General features: G+C 37.9%; 1 protein-coding gene and 1 pseudogene across 1 annotated transcript in view; one reads left to right on the top strand and one right to left on the bottom strand.

Moving 5' to 3' along the window:
* Positions 1-1,274: 1,274 nt before the first annotated feature.
* Positions 1,275-23,381, top strand: part of PNLIPRP3 (pancreatic lipase related protein 3) — a 50,504-nt gene continuing 28,397 nt past the window's right edge. Inside the window, exons 1-4 of the mRNA XM_005566529.4 lie at positions 1,275-1,457; positions 9,885-10,039; positions 16,217-16,336; positions 17,414-17,545. Coding sequence (XP_005566586.3) covers positions 1,409-1,457; positions 9,885-10,039; positions 16,217-16,336; positions 17,414-17,545 — 456 coding nt within the window. The 5' untranslated portion in view covers positions 1,275-1,408. The remainder of the gene's footprint in view (positions 1,458-9,884; positions 10,040-16,216; positions 16,337-17,413; positions 17,546-23,381) is intronic.
* Positions 12,567-13,156, bottom strand: LOC107130896 (high mobility group protein B3 pseudogene; annotated as a pseudogene).

The raw sequence follows: 23,381 nt of genomic DNA on the forward strand, positions 1-23,381 counted from the left end.
ATATAAATAACATGTAGTCTTCTGAGAGCTCCTACTCATGAATGTATTAAATGTTATTCATACTTATCTCTTACAGGTATGGCTGAAAAAGTTGATTCTTAAAGTGTTGCTTGGAAAAAAAAAAAAACAACCAGTTGTAACTAGTGAAGCTTTTAGAGGGTGATTTTTCCATGGTATGGGCACCCACAGCGTGCCCAGCACACTGCTTGGTGCTGTTGAACAGTTAATTCTCTAATTACTGCAGGTCCACATGCCAGTGTGGACTGGCTGCCATGAATACCAGGAAATGTTTCAACCAAATAAAGCATCCAGGACTTGGAGGTACTCTTGTTCATAATCTTTTATTTGTCTAATTCTTGCATAATGTAACAAAGTTTGTATGAAAAGACTGTGCCTCATAAATCTTTGAAACTCTAATATTATTACAGTGAGAAAGAAAAAGTTAGGAAAAACTAAGAAATATGTTAGTTATTTTCTATGAGCATTTAAAAATTGAGAAACTGACTAAGAATATCTGTAGACTGAATTGCTCATCACTTTAAGTTAACATAGTAGCCAAAATGGCAAGTTTCTATTACATTAAAGTATATCATGAAGCCTATGTGCAATCATGTAAGGGTGGATTTAGCTGTATGTGAACATCAATTTGCCCATATACCCATTAACAGAGTTGAACAATGATGGTGCCAAAAATTAACATGTAATATAGTACTTATTATGTACCAGGTGCTATTCAGACAATAAATAATTCAATCATCTTGTTTAGCATATGAGCTAGGAACCATGATCATTCCCATTTTACAGGTAAGGAAAGGAATAGTGAGGCTTACTAGCCCAAGGTCACACTGCTAATAAGTGGCAGAGGCAGAATTTGGACCCAGGATTCGGGCTCTGAAGACAATAATGATAACTTCCATATTATACTGCCACACAGGTAAGAGGAAAAGATTAGCTATGTGTGTTACTGAACTTGGAACATCTTGTAGCAGGGTCTGTTTGTATTAAGTGGGATGCTTACACACAGAAATGTGTTAGGAAAAAAAATTCTGAAAGTGTCTAATCCTGGTTTAGAAAAAAATATTAACTTCTAAATGCTTATTATCTAGTGTCTTATAACCTTAAAGTAACTTTCAAGAGTGACTCAGTTTGTGCTTAACCAAAATATTACTAATAATGAAACAGCAAAACCTTGGAAGTTTCCATTACCAATCACAAGATGTAAGGCACACCCCGATAATTTTATTTACTTTGCAGAGCATAAGGTGGAATAACATGTTCTTCTAAATGTAGAGTTTAAACATTGAGTTGCATCATTGTGAAGAAAACTACTTAGTATTTTTATAGTGAGGTGACTTTACAAGTAAAGATCTTCAAGAAGATTCTTATGTGATTTTAAAAATCAGCTTAGATGCTTGGAATTTGGATTGTTGCATTCTTGTTCTTTGGCACATCAAGAGGTAAGATTCATAATTTATAATAAGTTCTTTAAAAATAATGAGTATACTTACATCTGAAATGTAATTGACATGAACTTATTATTTAGAAATCACTATTGCTAACTTCATTCCTAAGTAGTTTATTGTTTTTATGAATATGTTTAAAAATTGGCTGTTTATATTTCTTCGTATGTATTCATTTTTTCATTTATCATAAAATTATCATTGGACAAGTGCATCACTTAATACTGAATGAGTCTTATGAACATAAAGAAGCATCTATTTCCAACAACATAAAAGAGTTGCTGGACAGTCTTGTAGTGGGCTCCTAGCTCTGCCACTTACTAGTCTTATGGGCTTAGACATTAAAGTCTCAATTTCTTCATTTCTAAGATGAGTACATAGCAATAAATGAGAAAATATACACAAATTTCCAAATTCAGTAGCTGACTCATAGTAGATACTCAATAATTGAATGAATTAACTAATTATTAGTGTCAATTGGAATGTTCTTTTTTTCCACTTGAGTCACAGTTTTCTGGAAGGATATTAGTCTGTGGACATTTCTTAAACATTAACTCAATATTCATTGACATGTTTGCTCTTTATATATGGACTCCTTAGACATTACTGTGTAAGGAGTTAGTGGTTTGGGCTACTTTTACCATCCATGTTTAATATTGTGCCTATAAACAAACACTAAAATTAGTTGATTTATTTTAACCAAACTAGAATCAAATAATTTCAATGTTGAATGACACCCACCCCTTTGTTGTAAAGTATCATGTAGTTGGTTGAAATAGTATGGTGGTAAGAAGACAGTCATCCCATCTAACATTCAGTTCAACCACCGGTTTGAATTATGAATCTTCTTGGGTTTTAGTCCTCGTTCTGCTGCTTGGCAGTTACTTAACTTTAAACAAATACTTAACCTTTCTAAGCCTCAGTTGATTCATCTGTAAAAACAGGACAGTAACCAAAATAACATTATAGGGTTGTGCAAATTAAATAAGATGCAAGTTGACCATCTCTAACCCAAAAATCTGAAATCTAAACTTCTCCAAACTCTGAAACATTTTGAGCACTAATATGATGCCACAAGTAGAATATTTCACATATAAATACTTAACACAAACTTTGTTTCATGCACAAAATTATTAAAATACTGTATAAAATTATCTTTAGCCTATGTGTATAAGGTATATATGAAACAGAAATGAATTTTGTGTTAAGACTTGGGCCCTGTCCCCAATATATCTTATTGTGCATATGCAAACATTCCAAAACCTGAAATCTGAAACACTTCTGGTCTCAAACATTTTGGATAAGGGATACTCAACCTGTAATTCATGTAAAATGCTTGGCATGGGATTTGGGACATATTAGTAGTGAGCAATCAATAAGTGTCCGTTCTTATTTACACAGGTGAAGAAAACAAAACAGAGAGATTCATTGTGTAACATCTTGGTGCTAGCTGGTGGAATTGGCCAATCTTGACTTTCAGTTCAGTGTTTTTTAGTCTCTGACCTCCAGCTTTTCTCTATTGGCTAAAAAATGAAGGAGATAGGACTAGCGTTAGTTTTCATATTTCAAGGACTATATTCTATTTTGCATGATTCTCCTGCCCCAGGACAGTCCTAATTGAATGTTGAAAGCAGTTAGACTGGTGAAGGCAGAATTAAGCAATAGGCGGCTTACCCTGATCTGCTGAGATGATGTTTAAAGCCATGAATACAGACAAGATCATCAAGGGAGTGACTGCAGGTAGAGAAGGAAGATGGAATTACTGAGTCCTAGGACACTTCCTCATTGAGAAATCAGGAAGATGAGGGCAAACTAGCAAAGAAGACTGCCAAGAAGTACTCAGTGAAGTGTTAGAAAACTAGGAGAGTTAGCCTCCTAGAAGTCAATTTAAGATGAAAGAAATAACAGCATGTTCGTGTGAGGCTAGGAATGATCCAGTAGAGAGGAGGAAAGTTGGTAAAGCAGGAGAAAGAGAAGGGAGTAATGTTGAGCCTTACCCCTCAGTAGGTGAGAGAAGATGGAGTCCTAATAGGATGAAGGTTTGCCTTTGTGAGGGACAAAGACAGTTCATCTCTTGTGAACAGAGTGAAGGCAGAATAGAAGGGCAGGTATCTGCAGGTAGCTGGATAGACATGCTGGGAGCTTGTAAAAGGTCCCTTCTCTTTGTTTCTGGTTTCCTGTTGAAATAGGAAACAGGGTCATCAGCCAAGAGGGTTGGTGGGCATGAAAATGTTAGAGGTTTGAGAGGGGAGAAGAATGAAATAACCCAGGAGCCTGGGAAAACGAAGGGCCTAGGAAAATATGATACGATGGCTGGGCAGCTTTAGGATCTGCTTTAATTTCATAACCACAAATTAAAAGTGAGATAGTCAGTACGGTATGTGATTTCCTCCAGGCATATTCAGCTGCACAGGTGTAGGCAGGAAATAGGTGAAGTGTTGGGCTTAACCAGAGTTGTGGTTAAGCCAAGTGAAGCAAGAACAGGAGAGAAGTTCAAGGAGAGTACAGGAGTGTGGTTTTAATTGACTGTAGGATTTACACTGGGTAGGAAGGGAATTGAGGAGAGGAATCGCTGCCTAATAAGAAGTTATTTTAACAAAGCACATAGTTATGTAAAATTTAGATAATACATATATTTCTCCTACACACCACATATCTATTACACAGCTGCCATAAATTTAGCAATTGAGTCTACATTCATTTGTATTATTACCTATATCTCATCTGTTAAATCTGTAGCAGAGTCCATTGCCGTCAATCTTCTGGTACCTACCATTTATGCTAATGACTTCCAAGTGTAATATCTCCAGCTGAACTTCTCCCTGGAATCCCAGTCTCATATACACAACTGCCTCTGAGACAGCTCCACTTAGGTATCTAATTCATATCGAATCTACATATCCAAAACTGAACTCTCAATATCTACCCCCAAATCTGTTCATCTCAAAGTTTTCACAACTAATGGACTTCCAGGTGCTCTAGCCAAAACACCTCGCATCATCCTTGACGTTTCTGTCATACCTCACCGCCAGTTAGTCAGCACATCTCTTTGGATCCTCCTTCAAAACCTATGCAGAACCTGACCACTTGTAACCACCTCCACTGCTACCACCCTAGTCTTAGCCACCATTGTCTCTTATCTGATAGTTTGTTATAATAATCTCCTAGCTGACCTCTTCCTCTACCCTTGCCCTGCTTCAATCTCTTCTCAGAATCCACTGAACAGAAGCTAACTCAAGTCAGTCCATGTCACTTTTCTGCTCCGAGTCCTCCAGTGGCTTCCCATCTCACTTCAGAGTAAAAGCCAAAGTCCTCCCAGTGACCTACCAAGTACTACATGCTTCAGCCCTCTGTTACCGCCTAGCAGTGTCCCCTGCTACTCATCCACCTACCCTTTTCAAACTCCAGGGGACCAGATGCATTCCAAATGTTAGCTTTTTTGATTATTATTTTAGAAACATGCTATGGTAAACATACTGTATATAATACATAATTTCCAGAAAAATCTAGGACAGCACCCCATATTTAATCACATGAATATTTATGTGGTAAAATACATGCCTATTATCCCACATAATTTAATCTCACATTAAATGGGATAAAGACTATAAATAGCTTTAGGTCTGTTATTGCTGCCAAATTAGTTACTGCAAACTAGAAAACAAATAAAGAAAGAAAGCCAAAAGCAACTATGTTTCCCCAGAGATTTTTAGATTTTGAAATTGCAGAATAAGACATTGTGGAGCGGTGTCTTCTCCCTGTCTCCATTCCCTGCGTCCTAGTCTGGGTGCCTCCTAATTCCTCAATCACAATAGGCTCTCTGCTTCCTTGCAGAGTCTTGTACTTTCCTTCCCTCTGTCTGGAATGCTGTCCCGCATATCTGCACGTGGTTTGCTCCTCTCCCCCTCAGGTCTTGATGCAAATGCTACCCTGGACACCCTATTTAAACTGCAAACCACTCCTTACCTAAACACACAAACACCCTCATCCCTTCCCTGCTTTAGGTTCCTCCCAGCACCTGTCACTGTTTTAACGTAGCCATTTTTTAAAAACTTATTCTTATTTACTGTCTGTCTCTACATCCCCTACTAGACTATATACTCAATGAGGGCTAGACTTGTGTCTTCCAATGCTGAATTCCAGTGCTAATAGCATCTGGCAAATAAGAGGCACTCAAACAAGCAAATATTTCTTGAATAGAAATTATTGAACCTACTTTCCAGCTTTTTTACGTCTTTGGAAAAGCCTCCTCACAGTAAGACAGAGAAGTGGCTCCTTTAGAAAGGGGAAATTAGGAAGATATGAACTAATATGCCAATTTACATGATTTCTTAACCAGTTAACACTAACTTCTTGTAATGTGCTGTTTTTCAAATGTTTCTTTAAAGAATTATAAGGCCAAAGGGGAAATAAAGCATTTCAACTAGAGAATATATTAAAATATAAGGACTCAAGAACTGAAGAAACTGGAAACAAATCAATAAAGGTGAAGAAAGCATTTAAGTAATAAAAATAAAAATAAAGGCCGGGCACAGTGGCTCACGCCTGTAATCCCAGCACTTTGGGAGGCTGAGGCACGCGGATCACGAGATCAGAAGATCGAGACCATCCTGGCTAACACAGTGAAACCCCGTCTCTACTAAAAATACAAAACACTAGCCGGGCGCAGTGGCGGGTGCCTGTAGTCGCAGCTACTCATGAGGCTGAGGCAGGAGAATGGCGTGAACCCGGGAGGCGGAGCTTGCAGTGAGCCGAGATCGCGCGGCTGCACTCCAGCCTGGGCGATGGAGGGCGACTCCATCTCAAAAAAATTAAATTAAATTAAATGCCAGGCGTAGTGGCTCACGCCTATAATCCCAGCACTCTGGGGGGGCCGAGGTGGGCAGATCATGAGGTCAGGAGATGGAGACCTTCCTGGCTAACACATTGAAACCTACTAAAAATACAAAACATTAGCCGCGCGTGGGGGCAGGCGCCTGTAGTCCCAGCTACTCGGGAGGCTGAGGCAGGAGAATGGCGTGAACCCAGGAGGTGGAGCTTGCAGTGAGCCGAGATCGTGCCACTGCACTCCAGCCTGGGCAACAGAGCGAGACTCCATCTCAAAAAATAAAAGAAAAGAAAAAAGAAAAATATGCATAGTACACAAATATCTCATCCACAGAAGAGGTACAAATTGTCAGAAATGCACAAAAGGATATTCAGAGTTTCTGATAAATAAATGCAAATTAAAATAACAACAAGTTTTCATTTTTGTAGAACATGTGAGGTTGTCATACTGGTGGTACTTACAGAAACTGAAATCTACATACCCTTCCATAGTATGTAGATTGTATTGTTGTTCCCCATATTGACTCTCCATCCCTGTAAGACCCTTATACACATTCACCTTTGGCCACATGACATAGAAGAGAGCATTCTAAGTCTAGACACCTTTGAGAGCCTTTGCATGGTTCCACAGTTGCATTCTTTCCCTCCACCCCAAGAGACAGATGCTCAAAACAGAGCCTGCTCATTTAGCTTGGGTCCTGCAATGCAGAAGATTGGATAATCAGAGCTAGGCCCAATCTAAGACCACTGCAGCCAGAGGATAACATGAGCAACAAATAAACCTTAATTTTTGTAAGCCAATGAGATGTGGGGGGCTGTTTATTACCACAACATAACCTAGCAAAAGCTAGGCTATACCTCCCAGTTCCACTTAGTGATAGAGTAACCGGCATAAGGGTTCAGTTATTTTCCTGCCACAAATAGCAATAGATTTCACTTAGATCATCACTTTTTCTAAGTCTTCATTTTGTCATTTTTTCATATGTATGACACATAAGGCTAAATCTGTTTTTGGTATTTTTTATTAGCAGTAGTAAGACAAAAAGGAAAAACCAGACTGGGCATCATTTGGTAAAGAAATACTCTTTCTGTCCTTTTGTGACTTTTTCATTATTATAAAGGTAGTTCATATTTATTACTGAAAATTTTATAGCATAGACAAGTATAAATAAGAAAATAAAAACCACTGGGATTCACCATTAATATTTTGGTACACTTTCTTTTAATTTTGTTTTTTTCCATTACAGATATTATTACAAATTCTCTATAAATGTTTATAATGGCTGTGTAATATTCCTCAATACCATAATTTTAAAACTATATCCTTTATTATTGGCCACTGAAGTTATTGATCCAATTTCAATATATTAATTTTAGAGCAAACATTATTTTTACAGAACTATTAATCTTTCAATTTTTTCTTAAGTAGCTTTAATACCTTATAATGTCGCTCAGTCTGCTTTATCACATCTATTTGCCTTTAACTTTACACTCTCTGTGAGCATTTCCTTATGGAAAAAAGAGCACAGTGGCAGATAACCCTGGTAAGCGATAAACACAGAAAATAAGGACTAGTTTTAAAAATCTTCATTTTAAAATCCATAGACTGAATAATGTAGTTGAGAACCTGGAGAAAAAAAGCAACAGAATGCAAAAAATAAAAGCAGCTGGGCATTCTAGGGAAGACAGAAGGCTGTTTTAGAAAGCCATGATCCAACTATGTAGTCACTGGTTCAAATTAGAAAAGGATCAGAATAGATTCCAGGCAGGAGAAATATTAAGAAGCTGCAATATAATAGGAATATATTGAAGAAGGCACATGTTCATTCTTCCAGGAAGAGAAAAAAAGGCAACCAGAGAATACAGGAAAACACAAACAGTACAAGAAAGGCATAATCCAAATATGGAGTAAACTACAATGACACTGATCCTCAGTAATTCAAATATTAGGAAAGACAATTCATTTGCATTGTCTCCTTTGAAGGGAATGAGTGTCTGAACAACGGAAGTGCAGAAAAGGAAATGTAATTATAGCATGTGAGTTGACTGAAGGCAAAAATATTTATCTAGTCATAATAATATAAATTCTGTTCATTGATTCTCAACTTTTTGGAGTCAGCCTGTAGACAAAACATGGAAGGATTAATTATGCTTATAGAGCAAAGTCTGAATATGATCAATCTTGATAGCATGAAAGCAACATTACGAAGCTAACAGACCTTGGAAGCTGGAAGGGAGGCAGAGAGGGAGCGGCAGTACCACTAAAATCTTCCTCTTAGGAAACTGGGAGTCAAGTTCTAACAAATATGATGTATGGATCAAAAAATAGAAAGTTACTATTTACATTTATAATAGAAGTCAATAAATGAGCAAACAAACAAACAAACAAAAACAAAACAGTGTTATTGACCATGTTGGAGGAAGAGGTGAGACAAAGTGAAGAGTGGCATGTGCTGGGTTATTGAGCTGTTATCTCTTGGCTTCAAGCCTGCCCTTCTGGCTGAGCTTTGCTGGGGCTGGAATGTGGCCAGTACCATCCTAACAAGTGTGGGATGATATCTCATTAAGGTTTTGATTTACATTTTCATAATGATTCACAATGTTGAGCATCTTTTCATATGGCTGTTGGCCATTTGTGTGCTTCTTAAGGAAAATGTCTGTTCAGGTCCTTGCCTATTTTTAAATTTAGTTATTTTATTTTTTGCTATTGAGTTGTGTGAGTTCCTGAGGTATTAACGTGGAACCACAAAAGACCCCAAATAACAAAGCAATCTTAAGAAAGAAGAACAAAGCTGGAAGCAGCACGCTTCCTGATTCAAAACTACACTTACTACAAAACTATATTAATCAAGACAGTGTGATACTGACATAAAAACAGACACACAAACAAAGGAACAGAGTAGAGGGTCCAGAAATACACCCATGTGTATATGGTCAACTAGTCTTTGACAAGGGTGCCAAGAATATACAATGAGGAAATGATTGGCTTCTTCACCAAATGGTGTTGGGAAAATTGGATATCCACATACAAAAGAATAAAATGGAACCCTTATGCCATATACAAAATTATAAACCCATGTGTATATGGTCAGCTAGTCTTTGACAAGGGTGCCAAGGATATACAATGAGGAAATGATAGGCTTGTTCAACAAATGGTGTTGGGAGCATTGGGTATCCACACACAAAAGAATGAAATTGAACTCTTATCTTATGCCATATACAAAATTAACTTGGAATAAAGACTTAAGTGTAAGACTTGAAATTATATAACTCCTAGGAGAAAACATAGGAAAAATCTCCTTGTTGCTGGCTTTAGCAATGATTTTTTTTTTTTAATATGACAACAAAAGCATAGACAACAAAAGTAAAATAAATAAATGAGTGGGACTGCATTAAACAAAAATCTTCTGCACAGTAAAGGAACTAATCAACAAAATGAAAAGGCAACCCTGTAGAATGAGAGAAAATATTTTCAAGCCATAAATCCAATAAGGGGTTAATTTCCAAAATTAAAGCCTACTTTAGCTCATAGTGAGAAACACAGCCTCTCTGTAAGCCTGGTTCCTCTATTACTGACACTCTGCCTTTCTGCTGCAGGAAAAGAAGTTTGCTATGAAAGGTTAGGGTGTTTCAAAGATGGTTTACCATGGACCAAGACTTTCTCAACAGAGTTGGTAGGTTTACCCTGGTCTCCAGAGAAGATAAACACTCGTTTCCTGCTCTACACTATACACAATCCCAATGTCTATCAGGTAAGCTAACTTGCAGCCTTCACACATGGATTATTCTAAAATATAAGATTTGCCTATAGATACAGAAGACATAGATACAGTAACATTTCTTTTCAGTATTATGAGTCAGATTGTTTTGTATGTTGTCTGTTCTATATTATCTGTTTTGATATATCTGATTTAAATATGAAGATTGCTCTTATGTTGTTATTTCATAAGAGGTAAAAGACATTATGTTCAGTCAATGTACTGAGAACCTTCCATCTGTAAGACTGTGGATAAGCAACAATGCCTATTATCGATTGAATTGTATAAACAGAACAGTCTTGAGTTTATTACAGTGGAAGAAATGGCATATATAAACAAATACCTTTCTTGCAACACAAATTATGATCTGTGATGTAAGATGCAACTGAAAGACTCTGGGAACAAAGTGAAGAAGAGCTCACGTTGAGGTCAGGGATGGAACCAGGTAACATTTTGAGGAGGACATGTGTTTGAGGTGTATCCTGCAGGATGGGCAAGATGCTCACAAGCAGAGGTAAGCAGGGTAATGGCAAAGGAAGTGGCATGAACATAAAGAAGAGAAACCACAGGCGCATCTGATGGATGATGTGTTGGGTTAGTCTAGGGGCACAGAAGGAGTCTTCAAAAGTAAGGTTAGTTAGAAAAGTAGTTGAGGAACAAATTGTATAGTTCCTTCCTGTGGAGTTTGTACTTCCTCCTGTAAGTCATGAGGCCCCACTGAGAGCTTTTCAGAGCTGCTTTAGGGCATTTACTGTGGCTGCAGTTGCTCTCTTGTCTGAAGCTGGAAGAGATCAGAGGTGACTATGAGACCACTAGCCACTGGCCACATGTGACTATTAAAATTACAATTAAATCAAATTAAAAACTCAGTTCATCAGCCACACCAGCCACATTTCAAGTGCTCAATAGCCACATGTGGCTAGTGGCTACCATACTGGACAGTACAGATATAGAATATTTCCATCATCACAGAAAGTTCCATTTGACAGTGTGAAATAGAAAGCTATAGTGCAGTTTGGATCACACATGGGAAACAGCCTGAACTGCAGTAATGAAAGTGAGTATGATAATAGAAAATCAACATGATAAACATCATAAACTAGTCTGAGATTTCACACGTAAATGATTGGGAAAATGATAACCCTTTTCTCAAAAAAATTGAGGATAAAAGAGGAGTTAGATTCTGGACAGGTGAGGCTTGAGCAACCTATTGGATATGTTAGTCTGACAGCCAAGCAGGCAGCCCAGAACTGGAGAAAAAGATTCAAAAGTCTTCTGGCTGGAGTTGAAAATTGAAACCAAAAGAATACATGAAATCTCAGAAGCAGAGAAACGAGGGCAGGACTAGGAGTGGGTGGAGGATCTATATATAGGGAGCAGGGAAAAAGGGGGACCAGAGAAGATCATTTCCAGTCTTTACCTGAATCTGTAACCTTGGGGCTTACTTTCCATCAGGCCCATCACATACTGCTGGGCCTTGCCAGCCAAGACAGCCTTCTCCTGTGCCTTCCTACCATACAAATATGGTCTGATTTGTAGCTGTCTACTCACCAGACACACATACATATGTACATACTACTCTTTACTGAAATTTGCCATCTGTAGATGAGTATTTCCCTAAATAATGTCCTTCACACCTTCTCCACTTCCCTCCATTTGGAAAGAATCATGTGTAATTAAACCAGATCTGTACCTGAATTTTGTAATGGATACAAGCCCGATTGTTTGCTGTTAAAGTGTTTTTCAACAACTAAGATATAGGATAAATCAAGTTATGTAGTTAAAACAAGGATTTCCCCAGGTCTGACCCATATACTATATGAATTTGACCAATTCTGTAGATGTGGCTCTCTCTAAAACAAGGAAAAAAAGTTCTTACTATGGGTATAGAGACCTTATAAAGAAATATTCCTCAAAAGTTTGAGTTTTATAATTATCAAGAAGTAAAGAGAGGAATATTACTTAGCTTTAAAAAGAAGTGAAATGCTAATACATAATATAACATGGATGACTCTTCAAAACATTTTGCTAATAAGCGAGACACAAAAGGACAAATAATCTATGGTTTCATTTATAGGAGATACCTAGAGTAGGTAATGGAGAGTTCCTGTTTAATGGGTACAGAATTTTAGTTTGGGGTGATGAAACAGTTCTGGAGAAAGATGGTAGTGATAGCTGCATGACAACATGAATGACTTAATGCCACTGAGTTTACCCTTTAAAATGGTTAAAATGTTGATTTTAATGCTATGTATATCTTAACTTTCTTTGCATTTTCATTTTAAAAATGTTTGGAAATATGTACAACTTTCATACAGTTTCAGGGTGCTCCAGACACCTGTGGCCACTTCATGTAAACCACTGACTATTTCTAGAGCACTTTCAGAGACTACAATATGATCATGATCAAACTTTGTAATTAAACCTAATGAGGGCAACAGACACTTCTCAAATAAGAAATGTATCAGTTACAGAGCTCGCCTACTCTAAGTATTCACAAGGAGACAGATAAACAGTTTCTTTATTCCTCCTCCCCCTCCTCCTCCTCTTCCTCTCCATCTTCTTCATCTTCCTCTTCCGTCTTTTCCCGGGCAACTTTAGCAGGACACTATGTGCCATCAAACTTTACTTTCGACTTAGAGTTAGCAACATCTTTCTCATACTTCTCCTTCAGCTTTGCCGCCTTAGTGATGCAAGGCTGCTTTTTTGCTGTCATTTAAGTTATTCCACATCTCATCCAGCTTTTTTGCCACGTCTCCAATAGAGATACCAGGGTTTGTGGATTTGATCTTGGCGCAGAATTCTGAATAGAACAGGAAGAATCCAGACGGTGGCCTTTTGGGGGCATTAGGATCCTTCTTCTTGCCTCCCTTAACTGGTCTATAATCCTTCATTTCCCAATCATAGTGCACTTTAATCACCTTTGCCATTTCATCAAATTTAGATTTCTCTTTCCTGGACATTGTCTTCCACCTCTCAGAGCACTTCTTGAAAAATTCTGCAAAATTGACAGGGACCTCTGGGTTTTTCTTCTTATGTTCTTCTCTGCACATATAATAAGGCATAAACAGACATCTTGCCCTTTGGTTTCTTGGGGTCACCTTCAGCCATCCTGACTGTATTGTTCGCTAGAAGATTAGCTTTTTTTTAAGTGAAGAGAATCTATGCTGAATACAAGTATTTTGGGGCAGCCTCTCTGCCTTTTAGGATGGTCAGGGCATATTTATCCACTTAGGACTAACTCTATTCCCTGATCTTCACTCTTAGGGTTAATCAGGCTCATGGTTCCTTTTATCCTTTTATATAAGTGGCCATGCACTTGAATTCTGTGGAGCATGGTCAGTAAAACAGAAGGTGATAAAGACAGTGTTTAGGTGAAGCTGGGTCCTCTTGCCAATGAAAAGAAAATTGGAAAACTAAATACTTCCCTAAATAATGTTCTTTACACCTTACCTACTTCCCTCCATTTGGAAAGAATCCTGTGTAATTAAACCAGATATGTATCTGAATTTTGTAATGGATGGAAGCCTATTGTTTTCTGTTAAAGTGTTTTTCTAACAACTGTGATATAGGATGAGTCAAGGTGTGTAATTAAAATAAGGATTTCCACAGGCCTGACTCATATGTTATATGAATTGGACTCATTTATAAACAAATCAGAAATTAACTCTACACAGTTAACATACTCCCTTCTCCAAGTGAGGAATTGTCAAAGGTAAACGTGGTGTGGTACAATAAACTTGGTGTCCTGGAAGTCACAGGTCTTTACAGTTACCTTTTCACCTTTCTGTAAGAATAAAACCAACCTGCTTCACCCATGAATCCATGACACCTTAACCTATAGTGACTTATGCAGTCACTGGTGGTGATGGACATGTTGCACACTTCCAGTAGTTTCTGTGTCTGCAGCTTTAGTCAGGGTTAGAACATACCTAACTGGTAACTATTTTTTACTTGCTAGAGATGATACCACTGGAAATGTAGTCTTCAGAATAGATTGATCTCATACCTATTATGCTTCATGTCTACTCAGTCAAAGAATGCTAAAAGGCCCAGATAAACCTTGATACTTTAATTCACTCTTCCTCTCGATAACCTATTGTGTACGATATTGGCATCATTTCCTGGTTTCTATCCTTGTGGCAGCAGAATCTAAGCTGTCTTCTTTTGATCCCGTGATGCTGTATGGAGTTTCCCACGCTTATGTTGAAAAGCTACTTTAGAGGGTTGTGCCAGAGTGAATGTGAAATGAACCAAAGTGTTTTCTCCACCTATGCTACTTGATGAAACTCCTCAGCGATCTCAGACAAGATCACCCATATCAGCATACCTGCATGGAAACCAGATGGCAGATGGCAGACAGACACGTGCAATGCATGATGTGAATGAGCTCCTCTTTACACTAGCATGACAACAGATACTCAGACCTCACAATACCTGTTAGAATGCCACTTGGAGATTTGCTTGAGGTCTCACCTATTCAAACTATTCTCATGTTGAGAAAAGAATAAACCATTTTTTTCGGATTAAATTCCCTCCAAAAGGTTTTTCTGATGTAGAAACGGGACTACAGTAGGTGTTTGAGGCGCTCCAGCTGGGCCTAAGAGAGTTGAAATGAGTGAGCATCTGGATTCTCTTAGATACATAGATGGAATCATGTTTTTGTACTCGGATTGGATTATTTAGCAGAAAAATGCTTCCTAGAAGGCAATTGATTTTATTGCCCACTTCAGCAAATCCCACATCTGGTTTGGGCCCTATCAGTAGAGAAAACCATAATCAGAACATGACTTGAGAGCCCAGTGGTGAAGCACCTAACTTCAAAGGCCATGTGGATTTGAACCCTGGCTCCAGCATTCATTAGCTGCAGTACTTTTTGGCAAGTACTTGGCCCCTCAGTGCCCCCTTTTCTAATTTTTAAAATTAGTAGCTACCTCACAGTGTTGGGAGAGTTAAATGAGCTACTCCATAAAGTGCTTAGAACAATGCCTGGCAAATAGACAGATAGGAGTGTTAGCTATTATAATTACTGAGCAAGCCAGCTTATGACTCTCATAACCATTAGCTTACAGTCTTGGAGACACTTTACCTAGCCAGCAAATTGTATGATTAATTGCATTACTATTAAACACAGGTAGCCAGAAATAGGCTCTTTGTTTGAATTTCATAAATATCTAAATGTATTGCTTCCAGGTTATAGGATTCACCACAGTCAGAGTTGCTATTTGCTGATTTAAGTATTCATTTTTTCCAATAGAATCGCTTATACTTGTGCCTTTTATTGTTTTAAATAACAAAATCACTTAAATGTATAGTCTCCTAAAGTCTTTGAGAGTTTTGTTGTTAAGGCAATCCAACAAAATACAAGCAATACAAAAGAATATTTGACATAGTCATATAAAATTGTCTTCAATATGCTGGTATATTTCATGCGATGAGATTCTAACCTCAATTCCTTACTCATAAAGTGGGGTGGACAGCCTCCATTTTTGCCATGTTTTTGGCATGCTTCTAGGCATGTTTTAATTCTCATGAATTACACTGATCACTGAGAAATGTTATACAAAAGTAAGATTTATTGAAATTCTGATTTAAACTTCCCTACATTGTCTTGCAAACATTACTTTAAAAATCAAAGATTTTTTCTCTCCTTGTGTTGAATTTGTATACTGCATTGTATGATGCATTAATTTTTTGAGCTAGACGTGGTGGCTCATGCCTATAATCCCAGCGACTCAGGAGGCTGAGGTAGGAAGATCACTTGAGGCCACGAGTTCAAGATCAGCCTAGGCAACATAGTGAGACCCAGTCTCTAAAAAAAAATGTTTATAATTAGCCATGTGTGGTGGCATGTGTCTGTAGTCCAACTACTGAGGAGGCTGAGGAGGCCAGATGGCTTGAACCCAGGAGTTTGCAACTGCAGTGAGTTATGATGGAGTCATTGCACTTCAGCCTGGGCAACACAGTGAGACCTTGTCTCTAAATAATAATAAAAATAATTTATGGTACTTTTATAGTACGTAGCAGTAACTATTTAGTAAAAATATATTAAAGAAAGTTGTTAAAAATCAAATGTAGTGAAACACTTTTGAGCAGCTTTGGAATAGATCTACTAACTATTAAATAATTTTTAATTACTATTTTTCCTTAATCTCTTTCTGCTTGAAACAGGAGATCAGTGCGGTTAATTCTTCAACTATCCAAGCCTCATATTTTGGAACAGACAGGATCACCCGTATCAACATAGCTGGATGGAAAACAGATGGCAAATGGCAGAGAGACATGTGCAATGTATGACATGAATAAACTCCTTTTTACACTAGCATGTGAGCTTTATGTTTAACATGAATGTACTTTGCAAGGTATTGATGTATATTCCTGGAGATCTTCCATTCAGTTATCCACAATTATCCGTGTTACAGGGCCTCAAATGAGTTATTCATTTCCCATTTATTTTTATTATAAATTGCACAGATTACAAGGGGAGCAAATTTGTATAATCACTCTTGAATAAATTCTTCTCTTGACAGAAGATTAAATGGTATGATCAATTTCTCAATTAATTTAAGAAAAACAATTTCCAAGTTAACTCGACAAAATTAATCTTTCTCTGCTATACTTAAGATTAATAGACTGCTAACATCATAAGCAATTAAATATTTATAAGGCCATATAGTGAAGATAACATTAGTACCTATCTCACTGAGTGAGAATTAAATTTATGTGTATGTATTTTATATATACTGAATATATGTGTTTATATATATAAATTTAATTCTCACTCAATGACATAGGTACTAATGTATAAGTGCTAATTACTAATATGTGTGTATGTGTACATATATATATATATATATATATATATATATATGGGTTAGGACAGAGCCTAGCCTGTAGTAGGTTCTCTATTAATACCTATGTATTAGTCCATTTTCATATGCTATAAAGAACTGCACTAGACTGGGTGATTTATAAAGGAAAGAGGTTTAATTGACTCACAGTTCAGCATGGCTGGGGAGCCCTCAGGGAACTTACAATCATGGCGGAAGGCACTGCTTCACAAGGCAGCAGGAAGGAGAAATGCCAAGTGAAGGCGGAAGAGTCCCTTATAAAACCATCAGATCTCATATGAGAACTCACTAGCCGGAACACAGCATAGGGGAAATCGCCCCCATCATTCAATTACCTCCACCTGGTCTCTCCTTTGACACGTGGAGATTATGGCGATTATGGGGATTACAATTCAAGATGAGATTTGGGTGGGGACGCAAAGCCTAACCACATCAACCTACTAGTAATCAAGTGTTAAGACACGTCGGTTTCCTTGAACACTTATTTCTTTAATATTTATGTGAATCTTTGTGCCAGGTGTTGCTACAGCTGGAAGATATAAACTGCATTAATTTAGATTGGATCTACGGTTCACGGGAATACATCCATGCTGTAAACAATCTCCGTGTTGTTGGTGCTGAGGTGGCTTATTTTATTGATGTTCTCGTGGTAAGAAGACTTGATTTTTTAAAAATTATATTGAATTGGTTTTGGATATTAACACTCAGAAGTTGGGACAATTGAATGTCTTTCTTTATTAGCTTAGACAAGTACTGACCACGTGAAATAATAAGCATTTGTACATGGTAGACAGAAAAGGAAAAGTTTCTTCGTAGTCGAGTCTGTGGTTATTTGAATCATCACTAGGTGGCAGTGTGTCTGCACAGGCTCATCACTGAAAACTACCCCCGCAAGGTCAGTGCCCTGGTCAGCATGTTAGACCATCTCAATCAGTTTCATCACATTGTAAATCTATCCTTAAAATTATACATTGTTACCATCTTACAAATGTTTTTTGTTTAGAATATGACACGTATTTTCACACAAAAAGAGGGCTCTGTGCCTGTGAATTAGTTAGGTCTGTAAGCCAGTTTAGACACAACTATTTAACCCACATATTCTCTAAAAGAATAAAATAGATCTTGCTATTTATTAGGCCTATACTCTGCGACATTTACGAATCTCCAAATGCTTTCCAAAAAGTAATTTCCCACCCTAAAATGCAGGGTAGTAAAATCTGAAGATGCATAATCCGTTCAGATTTTTGAGGAGGCTTCATTCATTCATTCAACAAATATATATTTCACTCTGCACTTACTGTGGGCTGGGCATGGAAGATATGACTTGTAAGTAAGACAGCGTTTCTGCTCTGACAAAATGTACACTCTAGTAGGCAATGGAGGCACACACAGAAACCAATGAACAAGAAAATGTCAGTTGGTGACAAGTAGTGGGTGAAGAAAATGCAAGGCAGTAGAATGGAAAGTGGCAGGAGCAGAAACAAATTGGATGAGCAACCAGGTTGGGTGATATTTGAACATCACGACTGTCAGTAAACATCCTGAAGAAGAAATTAGGGATCCAAAAACTCATTTATGCCCCGGCACTTCTCTATCTTCTCTTCCCACTCTGTCAAGGAAGACTAGGGTACAAGATCTTTAGAGACAGTCTTTGTGTACAAAGGATGAAATCAGATTCATCTTCATCTTCTCTTTAGAAAAAAAAAAAAAAGCTTTGGCGAATTTCTTCATTGATCTTAGGGCCTGAGCTGTGGGTTTTCCTATGTCCAGTAAATAAATAATATTGGTTCATAGGAAGCTGACAGGAGATGTTTGCAGAACTGAGGAGGAAAATGTTTGTGGAATTAAATGTTGATTGAATTGAATAGGCCACCTTGGAGTGGGAAAAGGGTTTAGGGTGAGTGGGCTCCGGGGCCTCTGGGGATAATTCAGGATTCAAGTTTAAAGAAGGAGCAACTAAAAGAACAGCTGACACTCTTCTTCACCTCTCTTTCCGTCATCTCATCACAAGTTACTAGGCCACCACAATTCACCACCTGGATTGGTTCTGGGGCAAGCAGGTGCCTGGGAATGGGGTAGGAAGATGGGGAAGAAGGAGAACAATGAAGGGGATAAGGGCTGAGAATGATCTCAAATACCAACCTACATAAGGAGATATGAAAGAAAATAGACATTTAAAATAGTGGCGACAGTCGGCCAGGCGTGGTGGCTCACACCTGTAATCCCAGCACTTTGGGAGGCCAAGGTGGGTGGATCACAAGGTCAGGAGATGGAGACCATCCTGGCTAACATGGTGAAAACCTATCTCTACTGAAAATACAAAAAATTAGCCAGGAGTGGTGGCAGGTGCCTGTAGTCCCAGCTACTCGGGAGGCTGAGGCAGAAGAATGGTGTGAACCGGGGAGGCGGAACTTGCAGTAAGCTGAGACAGCGCCACTGCACTCCCGCCTGGGCGAGAGTGTGAGACTCTGTCTCAAAAACAAACAAACAAACAAACAAATAGTGGCAACAGTAGAGAAAGGGATGTCCTAATGACCATGTAGCATTCATTGGCAGTTATTCACATATGTAAATGAGAAAGAAAATATTCTTTATTCTGTGACTTATAAAACTGTCATAACTGGTGGAAAAAATGGAACATTTGATCAAATGAAAAATGTATGCAAGTAAAATCAATTGTTTGATTTTTGTGATAATTATGAGAGCCTGAAACTTAGGTGAAACTAAAATATGCTTTCTCAGGAGTGAAATTATTAAGATAATAGAATAGGAAGATCTAGATCCTTCTTTCTCCAACAAGCACACTGATTCAACAACAACACGCAGACAAATTTTCTTCGTGAGAAATTCAGAAACTAGTTGAAAGGCTCTTACATCCTGGGTAAATATAAAACCAGCTACAATGAAGGCAGGAGGAAAATTTGAGATACCTTCTTGTCTTAACTTCTACCCCTGACCCAGCACCATATGATCTGAAGGAAACTCCTAGCTTCCCGCTTCACCTTGTGGATGGAAAAAGTGGGACTTCATACCCAATGTTTCAGTTTTTCTGGGGGCTGCTCAGGGTAATCACTTCAATATCACATGTCTTGGAGCATTGATAGAACCCAGAATACTTTAGTACCTAGGAGCCAATGAGAACAAAGATAGGAAGAAAGATGGCATTAAAGCAGTCACTATAGCCCCTTCCCCTAGCTCAGTGCAGACAAAGTGATGGGGTAGAATACCCTCGATCCCATGTTTTCCTTGGGAGGAAAAGAGTTAGACTGCAAATCAAAAGTTCCAACTTTTCCACGGGCTGCCTGAGAGACTGATTTCTGTCTTGACTCTCTTGGAAGTGCTGATGGCACTCAGCTTACTCCAGATGCTGAAGGCTGCTAAGAATAAAGATAGTGGTTTGAACCAGCACACAGGTTTGACAGGTGCCCAGAACTATTGGCTAGGCTGATTGGTGAGAGTCTTCTCCCACAAAGAACAATCCATGAACACCCTGGCAGAGGTGGTTGCTTTTTCTAATGTGCAAATACCAACATAAAGAGTCAAGGAAAATGAAGAAACAATATATACCAAAGAAACAGATTCATCTGCAGAAACAAACCCTAACGAAACAGAGATATATGTTTAACTGACAGAGAATTCAAACTAACCATCATAAAAATGTTAAATGAGGTCAGGAGAATATTGCATGAACAAAGTGACAATTTCAACAAGAAGATTAAACAAATATAAAAAGTACCAAACAAATCTTGGAGCAAAAGAATATAATAATTGAAGGCCGGGTGTGGTGACCCGTGCCTGTAATCACAGCACTTTAGGAGGCCAAGGCAGGCAGATCACTTGACGTCAGGAAGCCGAGAGAAACCTGGCCAACATGGTGAAACCGCATCTCTACTAAAAATACAAAAAATTACCCGGTCATGGTGGCGCACCTGTAATCCCAGCTACATGGGAGGCTAAGACACAAGAATCGCTTGGACCTGGGAGGTGGAGGTTGCAATGAGCTGAGATGGTGCCACTGCACTCCAGCCTAGGTAACAGACTGCATTCCAGCCTAGGCAGCAGAGTAAGCAGCACTATACACACACAAAAAACCCCATCAATTTGAAGTAGATTAAAGACAATCACAACACCTAAAACTATAAAACTCCTAGAAGAAAAGCTTTATGATATTGGACTTGACAATGATTTCCTGGATATTTCACCAAAATCACAGGCAGCAAAAGCAAAAATAGACAAACATGTATTAAACTTGCATTAAACATGTATTAAACTCTCTAATCATCTCTAATCAAAAGATATAGAGTGATTGAATAAATAGTTTTGAAAAGATTTAACTGCATGCTGTCTACAAGAGATTCATTTTATATTTTAGAGACACACATAGGTTTAAAGTGAAGAGATGGAAAAGAATAATCAACACAAATGGTAACCATAAGAAAACAAATGACTGTACTTGTATCTGACAAAAAATAGACTTTAAGTCGGAAAGTATCACAAGTGACAAAGGTCATTATATAATGATAAAAGAATCGAATCACCAGGAAGATATAATAATTATAAATATATATGCACCCAACACCAGAGTACCTAAATATACAAGCAAACATTAACAGAATGGAAGGGAGAAATACATAGCAGTCAAATAATGGTAGTTTTCATTATCTGCTTTTCAATAATGGATATATCACCCAGATGGAAAACAAATAAGAAGAAAACTTATTTGAACAGCAACTTGAACAACACTATAGACCAAATGGACCTAAAACATGGGCATAGAATATTTCCCCCAACAACAGCAGAATACACTTTCTTCTCAAGTACACACAGAACCTTCTCCAAGATAGATCACAAATTAGGTTAGAACAAAATCTTAGCCAACTCAAGAAGACTGCAATAGTACCAAGTATCTTTCTTGACCACAGTAGAATGAAAATAGAATTCGATAGCAAAAGGAAAACTGGAAAATACACAAATATGTGCAAATTAAACAGAAAACTTTTAAACAATCAATGGGTCAAATAATGAATCAAAAGAGAAATTATAAAATACCATGAGACAGATGAAAACAAAAACACAACATACCAAAACTTTTGGGATTCAGCAAAAGCAGACTAAGAAGGAAGTTTATAGTGACAAACACCTAAATTTAAAGAGACAAAAGGTCTCCATTCAACAACCTAACTTTACACATAAAAGAACTAGATCGGCCGGGCGCAGTGGCTCACGCCTGTAATCCCAGCACTTTGGGAGGCCGAGGCGGGCGGATCACAAGGTCAGGAGATCGAGACCACAGTGAAACCCCGTCTCTACTAAAAATACAAAAACTTAGCCGGGCGCGGTTGTGGGCGCCTGTAGTCCCAGCTACTCGGGAGGCTGAGGCAGGAGAATGGTGTGAACCCGGGGGGCGGAGCTTGCAGTGAGCCGAGATTGCGCCACTGCACTCCAGCCTGGGCGACAGAGCGAGACTCCGTCTCAAAAAAAAAAAAAAAAAGAAAAAAAAAAAAAGAACTAGATCAAGCTTACCCAACCCACAACCCAGAACTGCTTTGAATGTGGCCCAACACAAATTTGTAAACTTTCTGAAAACATTATGAGATTTATGCATTGACCTTTTTTTAAAACTCATCAGATATCATTAGTGTTAATTTATTTTATGTGTGGCCCATGACAATTCTTCTTCCACTGTGGCATAGGGAAACCAAAAAATTGGATACCCCTGAACTAGATAAAGGAGAATAAACTTATTCTAAAGTCAGCAGAAGAATGGAAATAATAAAAATTACAGCAGAAATGAACAAAATAGTGAATACAAAAACAATGTTAAGAAATGAACAAAACTGCAAGTTCGTTTGTTGAAAAGATGAACAACACTTACAAACCTTTAGCTAGACTAAAAAAAAACTTGAGAAGACCAACATTTGAAAAACTAAGAAATAAAAAGGAGACATGATTATTGAGGCCACAGAAATAAAAGGAACATGAGACTAGTATAAATAATTACACAAGATTTAAGATAACCTAGAAGTAATAGATAAATTCCTAGAAACATACAGCCTACCAAGGTTGAATCATGAAGAAATAGAAAATATGAACAGACTTGTATTAAAGAAGACACAAATCAATGGAAAGACATCCTGTGTTCGTGAATCAAGAGTCAATATTATCAAAATGTTCATACTATCCAAAGCTATCTACAGATTCAATGTAATACCTATCAAAATTCCAATGGCATTTTTTAACGGAAATAGTAAAAACAATTGCGAAATGTATACGGAATCACAAAGGACCCTGAATAGTCAAAACAATCTTGAGAAAGAAGAACTAAGCTGGAATCATCACAGTTCCTGTTTTCAAAATTTATTACGAAATTACAGTAATTAAAGTAGTGTGGCACTGGCATAAAGACAGAATAGAAATCTCAGAAGGAAACTCATGCATGTATGGTCAACTGATCTTCCACAGGAGTGCCAAGAATATACAATGAA

This window comes from Macaca fascicularis, chromosome 9 (genome assembly GCF_037993035.2).
Source record: "Macaca fascicularis isolate 582-1 chromosome 9, T2T-MFA8v1.1".
NCBI lineage: Eukaryota > Metazoa > Chordata > Mammalia > Primates > Cercopithecidae > Macaca > Macaca fascicularis.